Genomic DNA, 23,088 nt, shown 5'->3' on the forward strand with positions numbered 1-23,088 from the left:
CAAAAAAAAAAAAAAAAAAAAAAAAAAAAGGAGGCATGAAGGTGAACGGGGGGGTGTATGTGTCATTAGGATGGGGACCCACGGGTCTCTTGTTCGTCAGCCTCAGCATGTCCCCATCCAGAAGGGCTGCTGGGTTCCTCAGGGTCTCCTCTCCTTGCCATTTGATGCTGCTCCTTCTCTTGCAGGTTTTGTACATCAGGAAGAAGAAGAGGTAATTCCCCACCCCAACCAAAATCCCAACCAAATCTCGAGCCCATGGGCAGTGCTGGGCTGGGCTCTGAAGGAAGTAGGTGAAAAGCTGATCAGGGAGTCAAGGCCTCTTCTGCCCATTCACAGTTGGGGGTGACCACTTTCCTTTGGGGAGGGTTGAGGGCCCCCCTCCCACAAGGATCTCACACACAGGGCAGGCAGGTGTGAGGATTCTAGATAACTGGGTATAACCCTGGGATTGGGGATGGGCAGGGAGGGGGAAGGCTGGGATTAGTCCCACCCAACTGCCCACTACCCTTGCCCTGCTGCTCTGAGCTACTGGCTCCCCAACCCCACCTGAGACTCAGACGCTATGGATTACAGCAAGGCCCTAACCTAGGTGATCCCTGTAGGACCCATGGATAACAGCTACTTGGCCTATGGCCTTACCCTGGAGTGGATAACTGCTGCCTCCCTGGCTACCCATTTAAGGGAATGAGCTGGTATTATAGGTACAAAAATGTCTGTCATTTGTTCTCATTTCAAGGAAAATCTTAAGGCCCTAAGCATGGTTGTGTGCTATGGCTCAGCTAGTCAGCAGGCAAGGCCTGGAGGGCTGCTGGGAGGGGAAGGGCCTGCCCTGTCCCCAGCAGCCTTTGCCCCCATCCCCAGGCTGGAGAAGCTACGCCACCAGCTCATGCCCATGTACAACTTCGACCCCATGGAGGAACAAGATGAGTTGGAGCAGGAGCTGCTGGAACATGGGCGGGACGCCGCCTCTGTGCAGGCTGCCACTTCTGTGCAGGCCATGCAGGGCAAGGTGGGCACTGACCAGGCTCCCCACCCCGCCTGCAGCGTCCTTTGTCCTCCACCCTCACCCTCCCTCCTTTCTCATGCAGCTTTCTAGCACCTGCCTTCTGGTCAGATAGCAGGTATTGGGTACATGGCTTTTGCCAGATTTGTTCAGAAAGTGGTCAGATTGCTCTGGGGCCACACACAAACTCACAGCACAAGGCCAGGCCGAGGCAGTCCTGGGATCCAGCCTGGCTCTGCCCCATAGCCTGCTGATCTTGGGAGACCCACTGGCATCTCTGAGCCTCAGTGTTCTCATCCACAAGTGAAAATCCTAATTCTTGCCCCGTGTGCCCCCACATACTGGTTAGGAAAGTAGGAAAGGACTAATGGGGGAGATTGTTGGTGGCTAGGACCCCAGATTCCTCTGCTTCCTGAGAGTCCATGGCCCTAAGTGGGTTGTGGATAGGGTCAGACTCTTGGGCAGCAGTACCTCTGAGTAGGCTGGTGGATTCCCAGTAGCTGACAGACCCAGGCATGTGAAGACCCCAGCCAAACTTGCCTCCTGTGTCCAAAGGGATAGGTACCTGTGTGGCCATCCTGCTGTAGCCACTGGGCTGCCTGACCACTTGCTACCATTCCCCCAAATCCCCACGGGCCAGAGCACCATCAGCAGGCCTGACCTGCCCCTGACTCATCCAGCCTCTTTGCGTCTTCTTGGGCTCAGAAAGAATCCAGGCTGGGAGTCTAAAGACCCTTTGGTTTTGCCAAAGGTTCTGCATCACCTGGGTCAGGATATATTGCCCCCTTGGGATATTCAGGAACTCGCACTGAGAACCTTGATCCACCCAGCCGCTGGGACTGCTGGCCACTTGACACTTGTTTCCCATGTTCCTCCCTGTGCCAGGCCCTGTGCTAGGGCTTGGGGGTACAGAGTCCTGCCCTCCGATCCCCCGGTGGGAAAAGGTGATGCATGCGTAATTAAATCAACACAGTAAGTGCCTCCAAGGTGACAGGGCAAGCGAGGGAGGAGTCATCTGAGCAAGTAGTATTTCTAGGCTGAGCTTACAGGGAGGGCATTCAGGCAGAAGCCATTGCTGGTGCCAAGCATAAGCAGGCACCAGGAAGTGAGGGTGGAGGTGACCAGGCCAATGAATGCATGGCCTTGCCCATGGTCTCTGATCCCTCTGCCTGTCTTCCTGCAGACTACTCTTCCCTCCCAGGGCCCACTGCAGAGGCCCAGCCGGCTGGTGTTTACCGATGTGGCCAATGCCATCCATGCGTGAGTGGCCTGGGACAAGCCTGAACTTCTGATAGAGACCCGCCATGGTGCCCACAGAGCTGCCCACTCCCTGATTGTCAAGACCTACTCTGAGGACCTGCCCTGCCAAGATACGAGAGGGCCCTGCCAGGCCCCAGCTGTTCTCCAGACCCACCTGCTGACTCTAGGCTCTAAGAGAGGGCCCTGGCTGGGCTGGACTTCTGACCACTGACTTCTCCTGACCTGAGGGCCCTGGCACAAAGGGCATCCCTCATGCTGAGAAGGTCAAGAGCCTCTGCTGGCTTCCTCATCCCCTGTCCAGATTGCTCACATTAGGGTCTGCCCTGCTAACGTGGAGGAAATCGGGGGAGATACGGAGTGGGAGGGATTGGGGGAAGAAAGGGGAGGTTTCCCTCTGTTAGGGAAAGACCTGTTTTTTGGAATCTGGAGCCTCCTCTGGGGTGGGTAGAGGAAACCACCCAAGTTATAGGGACAGGGTAGGGCAGCACCTGTTATGGGCCCTGAGAAGCCCAGAGATGGAGCTGAAACTGCCCAGTATGCAAGGATGCCAGGAGAAGGACAGTTTATACCCAGGGTCCATCCATACTACAGAGGGTCCAGGAGGTCTCCCAGCCACCCATCCTTGGCAACCAGATGTTACTGGGGCCAAGCTAGGATGGGAGCTGAGGGGGAAGGAAGTAGGGGAACAGAAGTGGAAGGATGCAGCCCCCCAGACCTGCCGAGAGGCCTCATGCATGTGCATGAGTGTGCCCATGGGCAGACGTGCCTGTCCCAGCACAGAGGGCAGGATGAGATTGTCCACATTGGCCCCACCCTCCAAGTCGACCTGTACCCCATGGTATGTAGCGGAGCATCAGGGTAGGCTATCTTCTCTGCCTTCAGTCTTCAGGGACTGCCGGGAAGAGGGAAGCATGCACGGCAGGGTTTCTCTCTCCACCGCATTGCTTCACTGGGCTCACCTGCTTCTGAAAACGGCTCCCTGTCTTGGGCTCTGCTGAGGATCTGGGGTTGGGAGAGGCTGTTGGTCTGAAGGCAGTAATCACAGGCTGCAGGCTAGAGGGGGCAGTTATGACTGCCTGAAATTGAGTGAGGGATTGCACCTCAGAAAATGATCTAAAAAACCTAGTCTATGAATTTCCCACCTCCATCCCATCTATGGGAAGAGCCATTCAGTGTTTAGAGAGTGGGGAGATGGGTCCCTGCACTTGGCCTCTCCATAAGCCTTGGAGGGTCCTGGCAAGGCATTGGGCAGAGACAGACCCCAAGAGCGGAGCATTTTTTTACGCTGGACATACGTATACACACAAGCGTGCACAGAGGCATGTCCCGTGCCCAGCCTTTCCACCATCACTGTCCGCCGCTGGTTGGAGGGGCTGCAGGGGTAGTGTGTGCAGACCTTCCATTGGGCAAATGCCACGTGTCAGGAGGGAAGGGCCTAGGAAGCCCCCATGAAGAAGGTTCTGGATTTATTCCCTCCTCTAAATGCTATAAATATGTTAGCACTTGAGCCGACTGGAGGCTGCCAGGAATTCAGGATGCATACAGCTGTAATTTAACCCAGAGCAGCTCCATGTGAGAGCATTAAAGATGTAATGAAGATGTTTACATGGAGGGAGTGTGAGCCTGTGACACTTGGGGTGTGGAACCCCAGGAGGGGCAGGATGGGTGAGGGGCTGTCGGGGGCCTGGGGATAGTTGCTTGGATCACAGCTATGAGGTGGCAGCCCAGGTTTCTCTTGAGCCATCTGAGGAAATGCCTCTGGCCCTGACTTCAAGGTTGCCCTGGGGCTTGGGGTCCCAAGGCCTGCCACCCCCTAGGGTGGAAAGGTCAACTGGACAGGACCTTGTGGGACTAGGGGAGGAAGGAGGCTTGAGCCCCAAGGGCCCCGGGGGAGGTATGGCGCCTCAGGACCCATAGGAGCTGAGTCTGAAACACGAAAGGAAGCAAAACAGTGTCGCTTTTTCTGGGGCACGAGGGTACAGGGGAAGGGTGAGGGGTGGGAAGCCATTAGGGTCATCTGTGTGGAACCCACCTGCAGGGTTCAGAAGGGTTTGGGGGAGAATGACACTAGGGTGACCAGCCATCCTGCTTTTCCAGGACTATTCCAGTTTTAGCCCTGAAAGTCCCACAGACCAGAACTCTAAGTGACATCCAGGCCCTCCCCAGAGAACTGAGCCTGCAGGCCAGCGTCATGAAAATAAGGGGCAGGTGAGCCCCCCCACCCCCCCAGTTCCACGATGGAGGGCTGAGCTAGAGGAAGGGGCTGGCAGACAGGGCCTTAGGTGAGGGGAGGGCCACGTGCCCACGGACCAACCACACTGGGGTCACAGCTCAGCCTGTCAGCGATGGCCTTGATCTTTGGAAGAGGTCTCCTTCCCTCAACAGATTGGCAGGATTCTGGAGGGGCATGGAGTGAGAGGAGAGGTGGTGGTGGGCTGTGTCCTCCCTTCCTGTTGGGTGGCCCTTCAGCCCAGGGATGTGGAAGCTGCAGAAGACCCAGCGTCTGGGGGATCCTGAAGAAACGGGGCCTGTGGAGTAAGGCTGGCTTCCAGGGACCAGGACCTGGACAGTGGCTCCAGGAGGACCCCAGTGCCCATCCGCTCCTGCTGCCTGCCCCATGCCCCTCTCCTGCAGGGCGGGCTTGGCTAGACAATGTGCACAGGGCAGCAGACTCTGTGGGTGCCAGGGCCCCTGTTCACACCTCTTGTGCCCTCACAGGCACCTTCTCCCCCATCCACCCACCTTCTGCTCTCTATCTCTTATTCCCAGTCCTTCAGGAAAACCAAGTTCCCAGGTCTTCCAGAGTGTGGGGTCAATAAATATTGGGATGAAATGTTCTGGTTGGCGTGTCCTCCTTGAGGCCTTGAGCCTGGTGTGCTCACCACCCTCAGCCAGGCAGTGAAATGAGATGGAGTCACCTGCCTGCCTCACTGCTCCTGAAATTGACTGTTAAATGGAGCCCTTTGAGAAATGCCCCCTGCCCAATACACACACACACACACACACACACACACACACACACACACACACACACACTCTTCCATAAGTAAAACCCTTCCTTGGGAGTAGCAACCAGGGCTTGGGCTCAGAAGCTGGGCAGTTTGCGGTAGGTGGTATCTGAAGACGTGGCTTGGCGCCTTCAGAGGCCATCTTCTTGTTTAATAAAGTGAAATGTCACCTTTGAGCCAAAGTGAATGAAATAATCCCATTGCCTGGCTGCAGGCAGACACTGGGGATGCCTACAGAATATAAAGGAAAGTTCTTGTGGGGGAGGGCCCAGAAACTCCAGTACAGCAGCCTGACCTTGCTATGGATTCCTTCCAGAAACATTGCTAAGCGTCTATCATGAGCCTGGCATCACGGTCCTGAGGGTGAACCAACCTAGACTCTGCATTTCCATTCTAGATGGAGGAGACAGATGTCAAATAGGAAAACAGGTGTGTGCGTGTGTGTACACACATAACACACATTCTATAGGTCTATATATCTCTATATGTACAGCTGTAGGAAAAAGAAGGTGGGGTGGGGGGAGGGTGTGCCTAGGGATTTTATAGGCTGAGGGCAGACACCCCCGCCCCATCCTGCCCAGCTGCACCCCTCAGCAGGCCTCAGTGTGGAGAGCCGTGGTCCATGATATCTGGGGGAACCCCAGGAGACGCTGTTTTGACATCCCCACACAACTTGTCCTCTGAGGACTCAGGACAGGGGGGCCTTAGTCACCCAGAGGACACTCTAAAAGGCCAGAGTTGCTGAGAGAAGAACAAGAAATGTGTAGACATCAGCTGCAGGAAAAGGAGGAAGGGAGGGGGAGAGCATGGAGACCCCTTAGGTGGGGTGGGACCAGGATGCCCTCCCACCTGGGCCTGGGTCTGCCTGTGGCACCTTCTGTCACCTCTCCTCAGCCCTCAAAGCTCCTTGGCAGCAATCCCCGCCCCTCACCCCAGGCGCTTTGGTGCTGCGAGTGGAAGATCAGGGCAGGTGTCAATGCTCCCCAGGAGCAACTCCCTGCCCCTCTGCCGCAACCTGAGGGAGCTGGGGGAAGGGCAGCAGGCATACAGGGAGGAACAAGAAGTGGGTGTCACCTCCCCCACCCCAGAGAAAACTCTAGGGCTTCAGCCCAGGAGAGGGTCTGTGGGGGAAGCAGAGAGGGAGGTGGAGCTGAGACCTACCTGGGAAGGTGGTTTCCTTTTCCCAGCCCCTGGCCTGGGGAAAGCAGTCTGTGTCAAAGAGACCTTCTGCTGGGTAGAGGAGGAGGACCTGCTTCTCAGGTCTGCCCTCAGCTTTGAAGAATCCCCCTCTGTCTCAGGGTTCTGCTGGGAAGGTGATCCTCTGGGAGCCTGGGGACAAGGTTTCTGTCTGGGGATGTTACCCTGAACTCAAATCTGCTGACAGGGGAGGGAGGTCTAGACAACCTTTATTCTGAGGCCAGGGAGCCCCCTACCTGGCCTCACTCAGGGGATACCAAGGCCTTCAGTAAGCCAGGTCAGCTCTGATCAGTTGGTCACAGCCTGAGCCAGATGTTCACATTTTGGGCAAAATCTCAGGTAGCCCATCGTGCCATTTAACTTGAAAGCAAAGTGAAAAATCACACAGGGGCCTCCCTGGTGTCTCTCTCATGCAGAGTCCACAGGAGGAATTAAGCACTTTCGGTATGCTCAACCATGTGCTTGGAGGTGCTTGGAGGTGTGCTTGCTGCCCTTGAGAGCCAAGTCTGCTGGTCAGAGAAAGTGTGCTGACTGAGTTGCTCCCAACTCCAAGAGTTGCATTCAGGGAGGCCTGCCTGGAGGAGGCACAGGAGCAGCACCAGCCGCCTTCACTTTCTGCCTGACTCACCAGGACCTGGGTTGCAGGCCAGGATGTGGCAGCCTCTGCTGCCTATTCTGTGGGTGTGGTTGTGGTTGTGACAGATGTGACACAGGCTGTCTAGCAGTGGAACAGAACAACAGACCCCAATGAGAAACATTCTCTACCCGTGGCATTTCCCAAGAAACCCAGTGGAGTGCTGCTCTCTCTTCCAGCAGGCACAGCAGCATCCAGGAGGTGCCACACTCCTGGCTGATCCTCCTGTGGCAGCAACACCAGCTTCCCTTCTCTGGGTCCAGGTCACGGCCCAGCAGAGCAGCCCCTCATTCCCAGCCTAGGAGACTCAATAACATAAAAGCCAGTCCCACCAAGGGGTGTTAAGAGGGCAGGTCACCAGTTAGAAGCCACCGGGCCTGGGCTGATGGATGGCCCCAGTGGGCCAGACCTGTAAGAGGTGCCCAGCCCCGTTTACCCATGAGGAACTGGGTGGTCAGAGGGGCTGAATGAAGTGTCCATGATTGCCCCACTGTGTGGGGCTTTGGAGCCCCATGCTGTCTGCTCTTCCCACAACACCAAGGGAGAAAGTGAAGTTGGCAGCCACTTGGCCCCTTACCACAGTTCTTGGTACCAACTTCAGGGTTGCCCTGGCTGAGGACTTTGGGGGCTGCAGAAGAAGATGGCCCCATGGTTCCTGCCTGGGTGAGTGGGCAGAGCGATGGGGAGGGGAGCTGGGGTGGAGGCTTGAGAAAGAGCAGGTCCTGGGCCATAGAGGGAGCAAGAAATGGGGGTGAGGAGGTCGTTCCTCGGGAGTCTCAAGGTTCAGGCCCCAGTCCTGGATTTGGCATGAACTGACCAAACCAGGAGGGAGGATCTGTTCCCTCCTCTGGCCCTCAGTTGACTCATTTGTAAAGTGGACAATGTAATCCTGCCCTTCTTTCTGCCCAGGCATGGGGAGGTGGGAGGCAGGAATTGGTCGGATAGGCTTTGAAAAGGGAAGGCCTAGGTGGAGCAGAGAAGGGGCTAGGGGCTGTCATCTGGGCCCACCTTCAGACTGGCCAAGCTCCAACAAGGCTCAGAGTCACTCGGTGCTTCCCCTTCACTGGGAACCTTGGAGAGACAGCCTGGGACAAAGACAACGATTCAGAGCTTCTCCAGCCACACCAAATATAACTGCTTCCCAGGCCCTGAAGTCTCCCAGGTCTAAAGTGAAGGACAAGGATTGTCTCTCAGCCGGGGACCTTGGAGGGGGGATTTGGATGAAGTCTCCTTGGGGACCTCATATCTTTGATTTTGGAGGGGGCAGGGTGGTGGGTATGAGAAGGAGGCCTGCCTGATGGGTTCGTGGGCACCACCTCTGTCCGTATGTCCTAGTGACAGAAGGAGACACAGTTCAGCCAGTGGCTGGAGCTTGGGTAAAGCCTTGAGTCCAGCTGGAGGGGCTGGCAGGGCAGGGGCCTGGTGCGGCCTCCTGCCGGGGGTGCGCTCTTGCTGGAGGCCAAGGCAGGCGGGAGGCTGTCCCCTGTGCCAGAGCCATCGGCAGGGAAGGCACAGAGAACACATGAAGCCCCTGGCTTCAGGCTAACTTCATGGGGACTTTCCCTGGGACGTCCCTCACCTGTGGCTCTCCCTGATCCCTCAGGCTCCTCAGCATTGGCCCCTTCATCTTCACCTTCTCTTTGAATTTTGTCCTGGCCAATGTTCTCTCTTTACTCTAAATGAAGGCAAGTGCCTGAGCTGGTCTAAGCCCTGTCTGAGTCCCTAGTCCCCACTTGGACTTGAGCCCATGCCTGTCTTGAGCCTGGTACCCTGAGAGGGGCTGTCCACGGGGACTCTACTCCTACCCCACCGCACAGCACCTACTGCCTGCTGTGTACCCCCTCCCATCATCTCATTTAATCCCTGTGATAAACATTAGCCCCCTCTTATAGACAAAGCACAGGGGGACTCAGAGAAGCAGTGAGACTGGCTGTGCAGTCTGCGAGGCACGGATGGCAGGTCACAAGGGCAGAGCTCGGGGAGAGCCTGAGCACAAGGCCGGCTCCCTGCACATAGCTGGCACCCAGGAATGCTACCAATTTCACAATCTTCTAGGCCATTTTCTAACTAAGTGGTCTTGCTCATGGAGATCCCTGTCAAAGAGATAGGACCCCTAACCTTGGTCCGGGTGCGGCGGGTGAGGCACTCAGCAAATGGGACTCCCCAAACCTGGGCTCCTCAAAGAGCAGCAGAGCCCCTCACCCCAGGTAAGCCTCATCCTGACTACCTCTTGGCTGATCCTGGGACCCTAGAGCTCCCTCTTGGTTTACTACCCACCTTGAGGTTTCTTCCTGGCTATGGTTTCCCATGGCACCTTTCTGGACGCTAGTGGGATGGGGGCTGGTTTGAGAGTTCAGTCCAATTCTATCTACCTCGCCCAGGACATCTCTTATATGCTGAACTGAGAGCCCTGTAAGGTGGTTTTGCACACAGGCCCCTGTATCCCCAACCAGGGGTGGTGCCAGGCATGTATAACAATTCCATACATGAGGGCCGGGCGCGGTGGCTCAAGCCTGTAATCCCAGCACTTTGGGAGGCCGAGACGGGTGGATCACGAGGTCAGGAGATCGAGACCATCTTGGCTAACACGGTGAAACCCCGTCTCTACTAAAAAATACAAAAAACTAGCCGGGCGAGGTGATGGGCGCCTGTAATCCCAGCTACTCGGAAGACTGAGGCAGGAGAATGGCGTAAATCCAGGAGGCGGAGCTTGCAGTGAGCTGAGATCCGGCCACTGTACTCCAGCCTGGGCGACAGAGCAAGACTCCGTCTCAAAAAAAAAACAAAAAACAAAAAACAAAACAAAAAAAAACAATTCCATACATGCACTTCCAGGGGCTCCAGCCAACAACTCCGGAGAGCTGCCAGAAGGGCCTTGGTAGTGGGCCTTTGGCTACCTTGACGGCTAGAATCTGGTCCTAATAAGTTATCCTTGATTGGTGCAATCTGGCACCATCTCACTTTACTCTCAGTAGCCCCTGGGAGGGTATACGGCCACCCCTATTGCAGAGGAGGAGACCCAGCACCCAGAGACTGCGGGCATCAGACTCAGAGCCAGGGACCTGGCCCTTCTCCCATACCATTCTAGAAAGGAGCCTCAGATAAGATAAGCCCCAGAGACTGCGGGTGCAGGGGCCTGACAGGGCACCCAGCAGGCACTATCCACTTCACTCCCCAATCTGCCCACCAACCTTCCATGCCAGCCTGTTCTGCCACCTGCTTGCAGTTCCAGGCACTGCCACTCTCAGACAGGTCACCTGTCTGGTGGCCCAGGGGTTCTGTGGTCCCACCCTCAGATCTCTTCTCTGCACTTGGCCTCTCCCACATGTGGCATGAAGAGCAGCCCCCAGACTGCAGGCCCTGATGTGGGAATCAACTGGCAGGGCCAGGACTAGGCCAAGTGAATGAAGGGCCTAGGCTTCAAAATTTAAGGAGCCACTCACTCTCAGGTACTGACACTGCACTTTCACCAACATTAATGTGTGTGCCTTCTTAAATCTCATGCCCTGGATACCTCATTCACCCGAATCTCAGGCCCCTCCCTAGCTAAGGCTGATATTAAACCCCTACCCTCCTCCCACACCCTGCTAGCAGGCTGGAGGCCCCAGAGGTCCAAGCAATGAGAGTGTGGGCCAAACCCTGCCCCAGCTGAAGCTCATCAGGAAGCTCTTTACCCAGAGGAGGCTGAGAACACCAGATTATGAGAGATTTAAGGGATTTCTCAGCGGCTCGATAATGGGTCAATAAAAATGACACTCTGAAACTCCAGGTGAAGGAGGCAGGAAGATTCATGCTATAAATCCCTTCAGATGAGTCAGACCCAGAGTCTGTGTGCGTGTGGACCTCCTGGGGCACTCACAGACAGAATCCAAGCCCATTTAATTCCCCAGCAACCCACAGAGTGGGCACCCCTTGTGCTCCCACATTACAGATGGGGAAACTGAGGCACAGGGCAGTAGGGTTGCTCAGCACAAGGCAGGGCCTGAATTTGATCTCAGGTGGGCGAACCCGAGTTCACACTCCCGAACAAGGAAAGAATATCCTCTGAAGACAGAGCTGGCTTCTCCTGACACCACTCATTCATTCTCTTCACACGTTCCCAGCTCTTCCATAGCAGGCCCTCTGCTGGGCTCTGGTGCTGAGGGGCACCTGGTCGGTGCTGGACTTGGAAGAGACCCCCCAGCAGGAAAGCCAGGACAGCAGCACTGACAGCAACAACAGCCCCCTCAGGAAGAAGTGACCAGCGAGGCAGCTGGGGACAGGGGACTCCAGAGGAGCCAACACCACTGCCTGGGGGTGAGGCAAGGCTTTCATGTGCTGGGCCTCTTGCTGGGTTTGATAAAAGGTGGTGGTGGATGTTTCAGGCTGGGCAGGGGGCAAGGGGTGAAGGACGTGAACTTCCCACAGCCAGGACACTAAGATGGTGACCTCACCAGGTGAGTCCGGCGGGCATGGAGCGCCCGCATGGTGCTGGGCCAGCACGCCGTGCGATACTCATCCTGCCTGCTCTGCTGAGGCCCTTGTCGCAGACGATGGTGCTGGGTGGGGAGTGGATCTGTTGGACACTGCTCTGTAAGATCCACCAGGACAACAGGTGCTGCTAAATGACTCCCCCAGAGAGACCGCACCTGCCTCCACACCCTCCAAAGAGGCCCAGGAGGCCTGTTCTCATCGCCCAAATGGTGACCATCCCAAAGCTGGGTGGGTGGGGTGGGTGCAAGTTTCCTTCGTGGAGGAGGCAAGGGCACACTGTTTGGAGCCATTCTGAATGTGAACACCAGGTGGCGGTGCAGACCCAGATTATTAGGTGGGAGCAGGCAGGGGCTTGCCTGAAATTTGGCCTTGAGGCTTTTTTCAGGGCCCTGGGGTCTGGGAGGCTGCTGCATTGGAGCTGTTTGCTTCCTCCCTGCCAGAAGCAGGTCTGGACTGGGGTTGGGTCAGGCACACTGTCTGGTCACCACTGTATCCTGAGTCTGCCACATAGTGGGTGCTTAGGGCTATTTATCAAATGGAGAATTGAATAAGTGGTCCTTGCCTCATGGGAATTAAATGAGTTAACATATTAAAAGCACGTGGAGAGCCATCAGTGAAAGTGTGCAGCTATTTGTACTTTTATTATGGAGGGTGGTTCTTCTCATCAGGGCCCACCTATCTGGGCTCAGGGCATCTAAGCTGCGTGCCCTGCCCTGGGATTTGGACAGCCTCCGCCAGCAGGGGATAAAGACTGGACCCCAAGGCCTTACCACTCGATGCAGCATCCCTGTGGGCAGTTGGGGGACAGAAGGGGCCTGTCATAAGCACTGAGGATGGCACACAGGGGTCAGGCCCCTAGGCCTCACCATGCAGCTTCCATAGCAGGGGGAGAGGCCACCTGCTACTGTCCCCTAAGTGCTGTCAGGACTGGGCCACTGGCAGGGTTAGCTAGCCGGAGGTTAGGGAGGGATGAGGGTGGGGCATGCCCCTCAGTGATCAGGGCCCAGGCTCTCAGTGTGATCTGATCATTCCCTCCCAGGCTTTTCTCGTTGCACACCTTTGCCTTCCCTGAGACCTCCACTGTAAATGCCTGTCTCATTCTTACTTCAAATCCTGGCTCCCTTCCCTGCCCACCCAAGGCATTGCGCAGAAAGCCGCTCTCAGACGCCAACCACCCTCCCCTAGGTCCTCCCCACAGAACTCTCATGAGCTCCATCAGCCACCTTGCCTGACGCAGAGTCTCAGTAAGGTTGAGTGATTTGTCCTAGGTCACACAGGATTTGCACCCAGCTCTGTTGAACTCCTTCAGCAGTCTTGAACAGGCCTGGGTTATCTCTGCATCCCTTATAGTGGGTTCCTGAGTATGTCACCAAGGGCCCCTTCTTTTTGGCTCCTGCATCCCCCAACATGAACAAGCAAGATGGGGACATTTGCCACCTCCAGCGACCTGGCTGTGACTGGGAGGGCAGGAACTGTACCACCTCTTCCCCATATATCATCTCCAGTAAGGCAGACAGCAGGAAACAAGCCGCTGCTGCACCAGGACTCCTGGTGATCCAGCGCAGCAGGCGGCTGGACTCTAGGGAGGAGCTGCGACTGGCCCCACACCTCTTTGGGCTTCCAGAAGAGGCATACCTCACGGCGAGTCAGCTCTGCCTTCTATAATAACATGGGTTCTGGTGCCAGGTGTCCCAGACACCCCTGTCCAAGGGGCCTGGGGCAACTGCATTCTCCTGAGTGCCCCTTGCTACATGAATGAGCTTATCTGAATCACAGCTAAGCCACCATGCAACTCCAGGCAAGTCCCTGAACCTCTTGCCTCAGTTTCTTCATCTGTAAAGTGGGGCAAGTCTTCCTACTTGACAGAATTAAGAGTTCAATGCCAGTGAGTACCAAGATATGGGAAAAAAAGTGTAAAAAGAGTTCAAGCCCTGGGTTTGAGACCAGCCTGGGCAACACGGCAAGACCCCCGTCTCTACAAAAAAAAAAAAAAAGCTTTTTTTAATTAGCCAGGCATGGTGGCATGTGCCTGTAGTCCCAGCTATTAAGGAGGCTGAGGTGGGAGGATTTCTTGAGCATGGGAAGTCAAGGCCAGCCTGGGTCACATTCTCCACTTTAAAGACCCTGTCTCTAAAAATAAAAATAAAAATAAAATAAAATAAAATAAAATAAAATAAAATAGTTCATATGTGTAGAGGGTCTAGAACAGTGCCTGACACATAGGAACACTAGGTAAATATTTGCTTAGTAAATGACACGCTAAAGGTCTGAAAGGTGGCCCACGGGGGACAGACCTTTTGCAGGGGTGGGGCCTCTGAGCCATACATGGGCTCAGCCCTCGGGCAGCCCTGAGGTCTACAGGGGCTGCGGGGCCACCCAGTTCTAGGTTACACTTCCTGGCTCCACAGTCTGGAAGGTCTAACCCTTGAAGTGGCCCCGAGTTCTAAAGTTGCCTCTACCTAGCAGTGCATGTGCCCTCACCAAGTCCCCCACTGCCAGGTGGGGGCAGGGTCACGGGGCAATCCCCTGCTCTACACCTGGCTTGACCTGGAGCCTCCTGAAGACACAGCCCAGACTCGGATCCAGCCTGGGAGAGGTGAGTAGGGGCAGCTGGGGCAGGTGAGAAGGATGGGCCCCATCTTCTGAGCTCTGGGGCCAGGGAACCCTCTGACCTGGCTCTAAGCAGCAGCCTTGGGCCACAAGGTCATAGAGTATTTTTCCACCGGGGAGGATGAGGTGAGCCCTCTGGCTCCTGAAAATTCATGAAAACTGGTGGGTGGCTAAGGCTACTTGGCCACTTCCCCAATCACTCCTTAATACAAGAGCCACAGAAGGGCTCAGGACCTAGGAGGCCTGGGGGTCCACAGGCTGCAGGGGAGAGGCTGGCTTCTTTCCCCAGCCAATTCTCTGTCTGGCTCAACGATGCCCACTGTCTTCCTAGTTCCCAGGCCACAAACCAGGGTCTTCCCTCAGCCCTCAGCCCCCAAGGCTAGTCGCTCTCCTCCCGACAAGACTCATATGCAATGACATAAGTACCACCTGGTCAGATTTTCCTGGGCCTCCCACCCTCCCCTACGGAGTTCCCAGACACACCCTATTTGCCAATGCCCCTCTATCCTCCACTCAGGCCTGCAAGACTTCTTCTGAACTCTGAAACGCCCCAGCCTGGCCTCCAGAGTCCTCAACCTGCTGCCTCCCATCGTGCCCAGGCCATCTGCTCAGACAGCAGCCAGTCTCCTGCCTCTACGCTCTCTGCCCATGCCTGTGCCAGGGTTACTTCCCACCCTGCCCCTGGCTGGGCCTTGCCTCCCTGACATCTTTCCAGCTCTCTGGCAATTACCCAGGTGATTAATTTGGCAATTAATTTGGTAATTAATCATGCTTCTGCTGCTTAGGATGCTCCCCTTCCGCCAGCCAGGCCAAAGATCTACTTGGCTTGACTTTCCCTGGGAAGGGGGGTTGAGCCCTGGAGGCAGGAGAGATGGTCCACTCTGAGTCCCATTACCTGGCCCTGCAGCAGCCGTGGGCCAGGGATTGCATGCAAAGGAGCCCAGGATTCAGCTGAGATAGAGACCCAGGTCCTGCCTCTGAGGGTGCCCCAGGATGCACCTTAGCATTGTTTCTCAGCCTGTCTCTAGCTGCAGGAACTCACTACCCACACTGTGGCCCCAGCACCAGCTCAGCCTTTGCTCAGCCTCCTGGTGACTCTTCCTCCAGGCTCCTGGGGGAGCTGGTCACTGGTGGAGAACCATGGTCCTAAGTGAGCTCACAGCCTCCTGAGGCCTCGGAACAGGCCAAGTCCTTCCATCTGGTGAGAGGGACTGGGCAGCCTTCTAACAGGCACCATTTCAGGTGGGCTTTGATCAATAGCAGGATTTAGTGGCAGAGGAGAAACTGAGTCCTGGTGTCCAGTTGGGTTGGACTCAAGTGGCCCTGGCCTTGTTGTGGGCTCCAATGGGGCTAGCTACCAGATGTGTAGCCCTACAGGTACAACCAACAGATGTACTGCCAGGACGAGGTCCCCGTGGAGCCAGCCCTATGGCATTGATTGAAATGCCCCCCTGCCAATTAGGAGTTTTAAAGAAATGTATAATGATCCCTAATTGGTACCCTCATTAGTTGCTAATTAAACACTTAAGCATTTCTTACAAGTTTAACACATTAATAAGGCAGTTCATTATATGGTAACGAGATTTATTTCTCATATTTATTATATTGTTTCACCACTACTGACGGCGGAGTTATTTTTTTAAAAAACATGGCTTCTTACTGATTACACACAGTCCCCTTCCTACCCTGCCTCAGCCGACAGCTGTTCCTGCCAGTGCCCTGAGCCTTGCTTTCTGGTGGGCCAGAAGCCAGTGTCCTGGGTCCTCCCTGCCGCTTTTGGTCCAGCCTCCCAGAGGTGAGTCAAGCAGGGCACCTTCTTCCCGAAGTCTGGAAGGGCCAGAGCTGGGCTCTGCAACACAGCACAACCCCAGAGGGCTTCAGGGCCAAGAGCCCTGGGAAAACCTCTGTGCATTTAGTCAACCTCTGCATTCCAGGAGCACCTGGGTGGGGTGGGGGATGGGCTTCCTGCTTTCAGTGCCCTGGAGAGCCCAGTTTCAGGACAGGCACCACACTGGGGGCTGACACTGATGGCATGAGCACAGCAGCCAGGGGAGGACAAGGAGGTCCTTTGAGGCTGTCCCCTCAAAGTGCGCAGGAGGAGGGTTGCAGATGGCAGGAACTGGGCTGAGACCAGGATCCTGGGAAAGGTTAGGGAGTCTACAGGATGAGTGGCCCACAGAAGCAGACCCTCAAAAGCAGTGGTGGGGACCAGGCGCAGCAGCTCGTGCCTGTAATCCCAGCATTTTGGGAGGCCGAGGTGAGCGAATCACTTAGGGTCAGGAGTCCGAGACCAGCCTCGCCAACATGGCAAAACCCTGTCTCTACTAAAAATACAAAAAAATTAGCAGGGCATAATGGCATATGCCTGTGGTCCCAGCTACTAGAGAGGCTGAGTCATAAGTATAGCTTGAACTCGGGAGGCAGAGGTTGCAGTGAGCCGAGATCACGCCACTGCACTCCAACCTGGGTAACAGAGCAAGACTCCATCTCAAAAAAAAAAAAAAAAAAAGGCCAGGCATGGTGGCTCATGCCTGTAATTACAGCACCTTGGGAGGCCGAGATGGGAGGATTACAAGGTCGGGAGATCAAGACCATCCTGGCTAACACGGTGAAACCCTGTCTCTACTAAAAATACAAAAAATTAGCCGGGCGTGGTGGCGGGCGCCTGTAGTCCCAGCAACTCGGGAGGCTGAGGCAGGAGAATGGCATGAACCCTGAAGGTGGAGCTTGCAGTGAGCAGAGATCACACCACTGCACTCCAGCCTGGACGACAGAGTGAGGCTCCGTCTCAAAAAAAAAAAAAAAAAGCGGGGGTGGGGATCTGACCTCCTCCTGACTTCCATCCAGAGAGCAATGGGGAGCCACAGAGTGTTTTGAACAGGGAGAGATGTGACCAGATCTCAGGGTCAGAAAAATCAAGTGGAGGGTGGACTGGAAAGGGCCAAGGGAATAAATACGACCTCCCCATCCTGCCTGCTAAACTCCTGGGGGTCTCCATTGTCCAGATTCAACTGAACGCCAGAGGGCAGAGCCAGACGAATGCCACATGTGCAGCTCAGCTTCCTGGGAGATGGGGGCCGAGAGGTCTTGGGGATACCGGCAGTATTTGGGAACACTTACCTTCTTTCTTTTAAAAAAACACATGTTCACCATCCTATACCTATACTACACCTTGTCCTTATGGCCCTACGTGTGGCTCTGCCTCCCCCTCATTGGTTCCAGTAATTGCAGAGTATATTTGGTGAGGAAGCTCCCTATTCACTCAGTCAGCCTTCCTGGGGTAGGCTGTTTCCAATCGATTGCTCTTAGAAACATCATGCAGTGAACACCTTGGGCATAATTTCACCTGTGTGTCAGTCTGTAAAATAAATTCCTAGAAGTGGGCAGTGCTATGTCAAAGGGTCTATGCATTTTTAATTTTGATAGATATTGCCAAATTGTTTTCATGAAGGCTGCACAGATTACATTCCAATGAGCAACTCTTAAGTTTCTGATTTTCCCCATGGTCACCAGCAAGTGCATCAATCTTTCATGGCTTTGCCTATTTAATTTGCATCTCTCTTAAAGAAATGAGGGTAAGCATGGGTTCAGTGGTTGAGACTTTTGGATTTCTTTTTGTGTGAATTGTATGTTCATCTTGTTTGCCCCTTTTCTCAATGGGATTCTTGATCCTCTCCTTATCAATTTATAAGGACCCTTTGTATATTATGAAATTTGCATTTTTTCCTTAACTTGTAGTTTGTCTTTAAACTTTGATTTTTTTTTCCTTTTTTTTTTTTTCTTTTTTTTTTTTTTTTTTTTTTTTTTGAGATGGAGTCTAGCTCTGTCGCCCATGCTGGAGTGCAATGGCACGATCTCAGCTCACTGCAACCTGTGCCTCCCGGGTTCAAGGGATTCTCCTGCTTCAGCATCCTGAGTAGCTGGGATTACAGGTGCTCACCACCACACCCAGCTAATTTTTGTATTTTTAGTAAAGACAGGGTTTCACTGTGTTGGCCAGGCTGGTCTTGAACTCCTGACCTTGTGATCCACCCGCCTCAGCCTCCCAAAGTGCTGGGATTACAAGTGTGAGCCACCACACCTGGCTATTATTTTTTTTTTCCGGGTAGAAATGTTTGGTTTTTATGGAGTCAGGTGTATCCATGTTTTCTCTTACGGCTTTTCTGTTTTTTGTTATATTTAGAAAAGGCTAGACTAAATCAAACTTGTCTAGGGATTTTTTCTTCATTCTTTAGTCCCCATACCTTTGATCCAGCTGGAACTTGTTTTGGTGTTTTAAGGCGTGAGGCAGGGATCCAAGCGGATTTCCCCCCGCCCCCTGCCCCTGATTACCATCTAGTGATTTCAACACCATATTTTCCCAGAGGTTATGCTTGACTAAGTTGTTGAGACTTTAGGAAGTGAATGAGAGGGGAAATAGTGCATCCTGTTGCCTGGTGGGTGGAAAGGGGCAAACCTTGTCAGGACACCATCCCCAGTAGGACAGGGTGAGCTGGGTGGGATTTACCTCCTGGAGGTTGAGGAAAGGGAGGTAAAGGTCCATGGGAGGAACTGAATTTGACTTTCCCCTTGGATTCCAGGAACAGTCCATTTTTGTACCCAATTTTAACTTTGCCTACCACATCAGGATTCCTTCAGTAGACTTTGTGACTTTGACATAATCTTTTTTTTTTCTTTTTTCTCTTTTTTTAGACAGGGTTTCACTTTATCACCCCTCACTATATCTTTGACCTCCCCTGCTCAAGCGATCCTCCCACCTCAGCCTCCTGAGCAGCTGGGGCTACAGGCATGCATCACCATGCCTGGTTAATATTTAAAATATTCATTTGGAGAGATGGGGTCTTGTCATGTTTCCCAGGCTGATCTCCAACGCATGGGCTTGAGAAACCCACCTGCCTTGGTCTCCCAAAGTGCTGGGATTATAGGTGTGAGCCACCATGCCTGGCCCCTTGACATAATCTTAAGCTTGAGGTGTAGAAAGGAACTATGTTCCTTCCCGAGGGCCCTCTGCTGGGGGCTTGTGAGCAAGCCTCCCCTCTTCCCCCCACCCCTGCCCCTGCTCTGGAACTGGGGGCGGTGTATTATGACATAAGTAGGTGACACTGGGGTGTGGAAGAGAGCCTCATGGGACTCACTCCAGGTCCTGCAAGAAGAGGACCAGCAGCATTTGTGAGTAAGGCGAGGACAGGGGAGGCAGGGCCTGGCTAGGCTGCACCCACCTCCCAGCTCCACCTTCTCCCTGTCTCCCTCCCAAATCCCACTATTCCCTCTCTTCCGGACACCAAGACCCATTGTGTGTGCCCCTGGATGTCATTTGGGCCCTCTGTCCCCCTCAGTATAGCGGAGGCCAAACAGGCATCCCTGATGCTAGATTGGCCTTGCTAGCATTCTGGAAGGCTCTGGTGGGCAAATGTCTGATGGCACCTGGGAAAGCTCTGAGCCAAGTTGAGTGAGGGCAAAGGTTGCAGGCCAGGATGCTGACCTGGAGCAAGGAGTGCATATTCTATCTCCCTGTGCCTCTGCTCCCTGAGGAGCACCCTTCCCTCCACCGCCTTCAATTCCTTCTGGGAATCGGAAGAGCAGGTGTTTTAGGTGCGTTACCTCTTTTAGCCACCAGGTGGCAGCAGTGCACGCCATACTCTGCCTCACTCCATTCCCGGACCCTTTGGAGTTGTGGATTTAACCTCCCAACAGACTCTGAGGTTATCTAGAGGCCCTGGACATGCAAGAGTTGAGGAAAGACGGGGTCATGCCCCCCCCCTCCCCGAGGCACAGGAACCCCTTCCATCTCAGAGGAACGAGGGGCCTGTGGCCCTGGCTCCCTTCCTAGCCCCACCTCTGTAGAAGCTGCTGGGGCAGTAGCTGGGCTGGAGGGACAGACTGGGTGCTACTAGGGTGAGCCTCAGGGTCTAGGCGCCCTGAGATGCTCACACTGACCAGGCCCACTGATTCTCAGATGTCAACCAGAGAGGACCCTTCCTGGAGCCCAAGGAGGCAGGGAGTGTAGAGGGAGAGAAGAGGAGCCAGGACCTGGCTGGCTCCTCCACTTCTCCTGCCTGGTTACCCACCCAGGGCTCAGCACCGGGTGGTGTTAAAGGCTCTGGCACTGGCCCCCCATGGGCTGAGCTGAGCTGGGCCCCAGAGCTACCCCCACCCCACACACACCTGTGGAGCACACCTTCCCTCCTCCCCATAGAGGGCGGTGTCCAGGAGGGTTTATGGATGCTCTCAACATATTGTGCCCTCCTCTGCCCTGCCTTGTCCCCCTGCATGACCCCTCATCAATAAGGCTGCACCAACTTCCTCATAATCCACTACAGCTCCACACCCCTCTCATTTGTCTCCATCATTGGGGGTGGAGGTGCCCTGACTTGCTAATGTCTACATGCACCCCACTCTGGGCTCCAGTCACAGGGGCCAGCCCAGGAAGGGCTCAAGGAACCTGCTTTCTGGGTGTGCAAGGTCCTTGGGTCCTGGCCATCTGAACCCCCTCTGAGAGCCTAGATCCAAACCCATAAGCCTTTACATAGAGTCCCTTAGAGATGGGGCAGCCTGTTGCCCTGGAAACACTCCTCTTGTTTCCTGTCCATGACCAGGGACTGCCTTATGCTGATCTGAATGACCCTGGGGACTAGGGCACTCATGGATGGTTGGGGAAAGCAGCTGGGACCTTGGCTCCTATGCAGGGCTTGGTGAGATGGATAATAAACAGGTGTGTCAATAAACAAGGTATTTTCAGGCTCTGGAGGAAACAAACCAGGACTGCATGGGAATAAAAATGGAGGGGGCAGCTTCTGATGGCGATCAAGGAAGGAGGGCAACTTCAGCACTGGCTGAGACCTGAATGTCAAGAGTTGCTGGCCATGCAGGGATCTGGGACAGAAGGGTTCCAGATGAGGGAAAACAAAAACAAAAACAAAAACAAACAAAAAAAAACCACAGCAAAAGCAAAGTTCCAGAAGCTTCTTGGGGAAACAGCAGGAAGCTGATGTGGCAGGAGGGGAGCGGCATGGGCAAGGAAATCCCAGGGCGGAGGGGAGGGCCTGGCCTCACTGGGTGGAGGGGCCAGAAAGGACAGCAGGGGCAGATGTGGGAATGAATGAATGAAGAAATGAACAAGGCCTGGGACCAGGCCTTTCCATCAGCCTAGCCCTTGCCCTGAGGTCTTTCTTGGTCCACTTGACAAATGGGGAAAACCCACCACTCCCTGCTCTGGCGGAGGCTTGGCCCACAGAGCAATTGAGGGCCTGGCAGGGCTCAGCTTTCCAACCTGAGACAGGGCGGAGCCAGCCCACCTCTGCTGATACTCTCAGCCCCTGTGGGGGGTGGCGGGGGATGGCCCAGGCAGGCTAAGGAGAGTTGGGTCCCAGCAAGAGGTCTCTTTGACTTCCTGGCCCAGCCCAGAGCCGTCTCTCAGGCCCAAGACTGCCTTGCCAGGCCCTGACCTCCACCCCGGACAGGAACCATTTATCTCCATCAGCTGCTCCCAGCAGCCAGGCTCTCGGCTAGCAGGTCCTATCTCCATTCCATGAGGCTGACACTGGGCAGCCCTTCCTCCACTCTCAGTCTCATTGGCTGGACTCCCTAGAAGGAGGCCAAATCAGGCAGCCCCTACACAGTCTGCAGGGGCTTCAAGGAGCGACCCCTTCCCTCCAAGCCCCCAGAAGACCCAGCTTCTAACACCTCAGGGTTAATCCACCCCCAGACCTCTGCAAGTGCCCACTGCAGGCCCACCATGTGTTGGGCACTGGGCTCAGCATGGTGAACAAGGTCAGGGTTCCACCACCACCCACACAGAGCTATATTCTCCCGGCCAGGAGGGACTTGGTTCCCCAGGCCCAGCCACATGAGCAGTGCAGGCTCAGGGAGCCTCAGACCTGTCTCAAGCCCAAGGGCCAGTGGCCATGGGCCTCCATGAGAGGCCACTGCCCTGCCCTGGAGGGGGAGAATGGGGGTGTCCTCAAAATCTGCCTCTGAGAATAACAGCATGCCATACATGCTGATATGGGCCTATCTTCACCTGCCCCAGGTGACAGGCTACAGGCACCAAGCTGAGTGTGGGAATCTGAGAGACCAGATGTGGCCAAGCGTGTGTGAGGACATGGCTGCAAAGGACACGTGCGCAATGGGCCAGTCTCCACCAGGGCAGGGATAGTCCCTGTTGTCTCCGTGAGCTGACATGCATGCCCGTCGAGGTGTGATCATTCCAGGCTCGTGGGGGATGGGTCATGACTTGTCTTCTTTGATTGGAGGAGAGCCCTGAGCTCAGGGAATCTGTCCTGTCCCTCTTGGTCCTGCCCAGGTCCAGAGGCCTGGGTCTGCCTAGACAGCTCACTGTGCAGCAGAGATGGGGTAGGGGTGGGAGGCCTTTCTCCTCGCTCACCAAGGGCACAGGGGTACCCTGAAGCGATAGTTTCCTCTTCCCTCCTCCCATCTCACTAGGGCAGCTGCCCTTCTTCCTGGGTTTCCACCCACAGGCCCAGGACAGGCCCTTGAGCCCCTAATCCCTGCCCTCCCATCAGCGTCTGCGCCTTTCTCCCCAACCTTATCTGCCTCCTGCAGCCATAGTCGACTCCCCTGTGGCCCGGGCTCCCCCTCCCTCCAGCCTCCCCGAAGGTCAGGTTAGTGTGTCCTCTCCCTACTGTTTCCTCCCCTCCCTCTTGCTCTCCTCCCTTCACCTTCCTCCTCTTTTCTCTCTCCTCCTCCCCACCCCGAGTCAACCTACCCTCCTATCTCCCTGTCTCCTTCTTTTCTTCCTCCCCCTGCTTCCCCTGCTTCTTTCCCTTTCCTGCCTTTCCTTCCTTCATCCTCTCCTCCCCAGTCCTCCCTAGGGGAGAGGAAGGATTTGCAGGGGGGGGCAGCCACTGCACTCAGTCACCCCAGGTCAGCCTAAGAAGCCCCGG

At 55.1% G+C, this 23,088-nt stretch overlaps 1 protein-coding gene across 4 annotated transcripts in view; it reads left to right on the top strand.

The window, feature by feature from the left end:
- C2H3orf18 (chromosome 2 C3orf18 homolog) overlaps nucleotides 1–3,874 on the top strand; it is a 13,827-nt gene extending 9,953 nt beyond the window's left edge. For all 4 annotated transcript variants that reach the window (XM_025376837.1, XM_025376836.1, XM_025376839.1 and 1 more), the window contains exons 3-5: nucleotides 186–211; nucleotides 862–1,009; nucleotides 2,187–3,874. In XM_025376837.1, coding sequence (XP_025232622.1) covers nucleotides 186–211; nucleotides 862–1,009; nucleotides 2,187–2,267 — 255 coding nt within the window. In that variant the 3' untranslated portion in view covers nucleotides 2,268–3,874. The remainder of the gene's footprint in view (nucleotides 1–185; nucleotides 212–861; nucleotides 1,010–2,186) is intronic.
- Nucleotides 3,875–23,088: the final 19,214 nt, after the last annotated feature.

Source organism: Theropithecus gelada, chromosome 2 (assembly GCF_003255815.1).
Source record: "Theropithecus gelada isolate Dixy chromosome 2, Tgel_1.0, whole genome shotgun sequence".
NCBI lineage: Eukaryota > Metazoa > Chordata > Mammalia > Primates > Cercopithecidae > Theropithecus > Theropithecus gelada.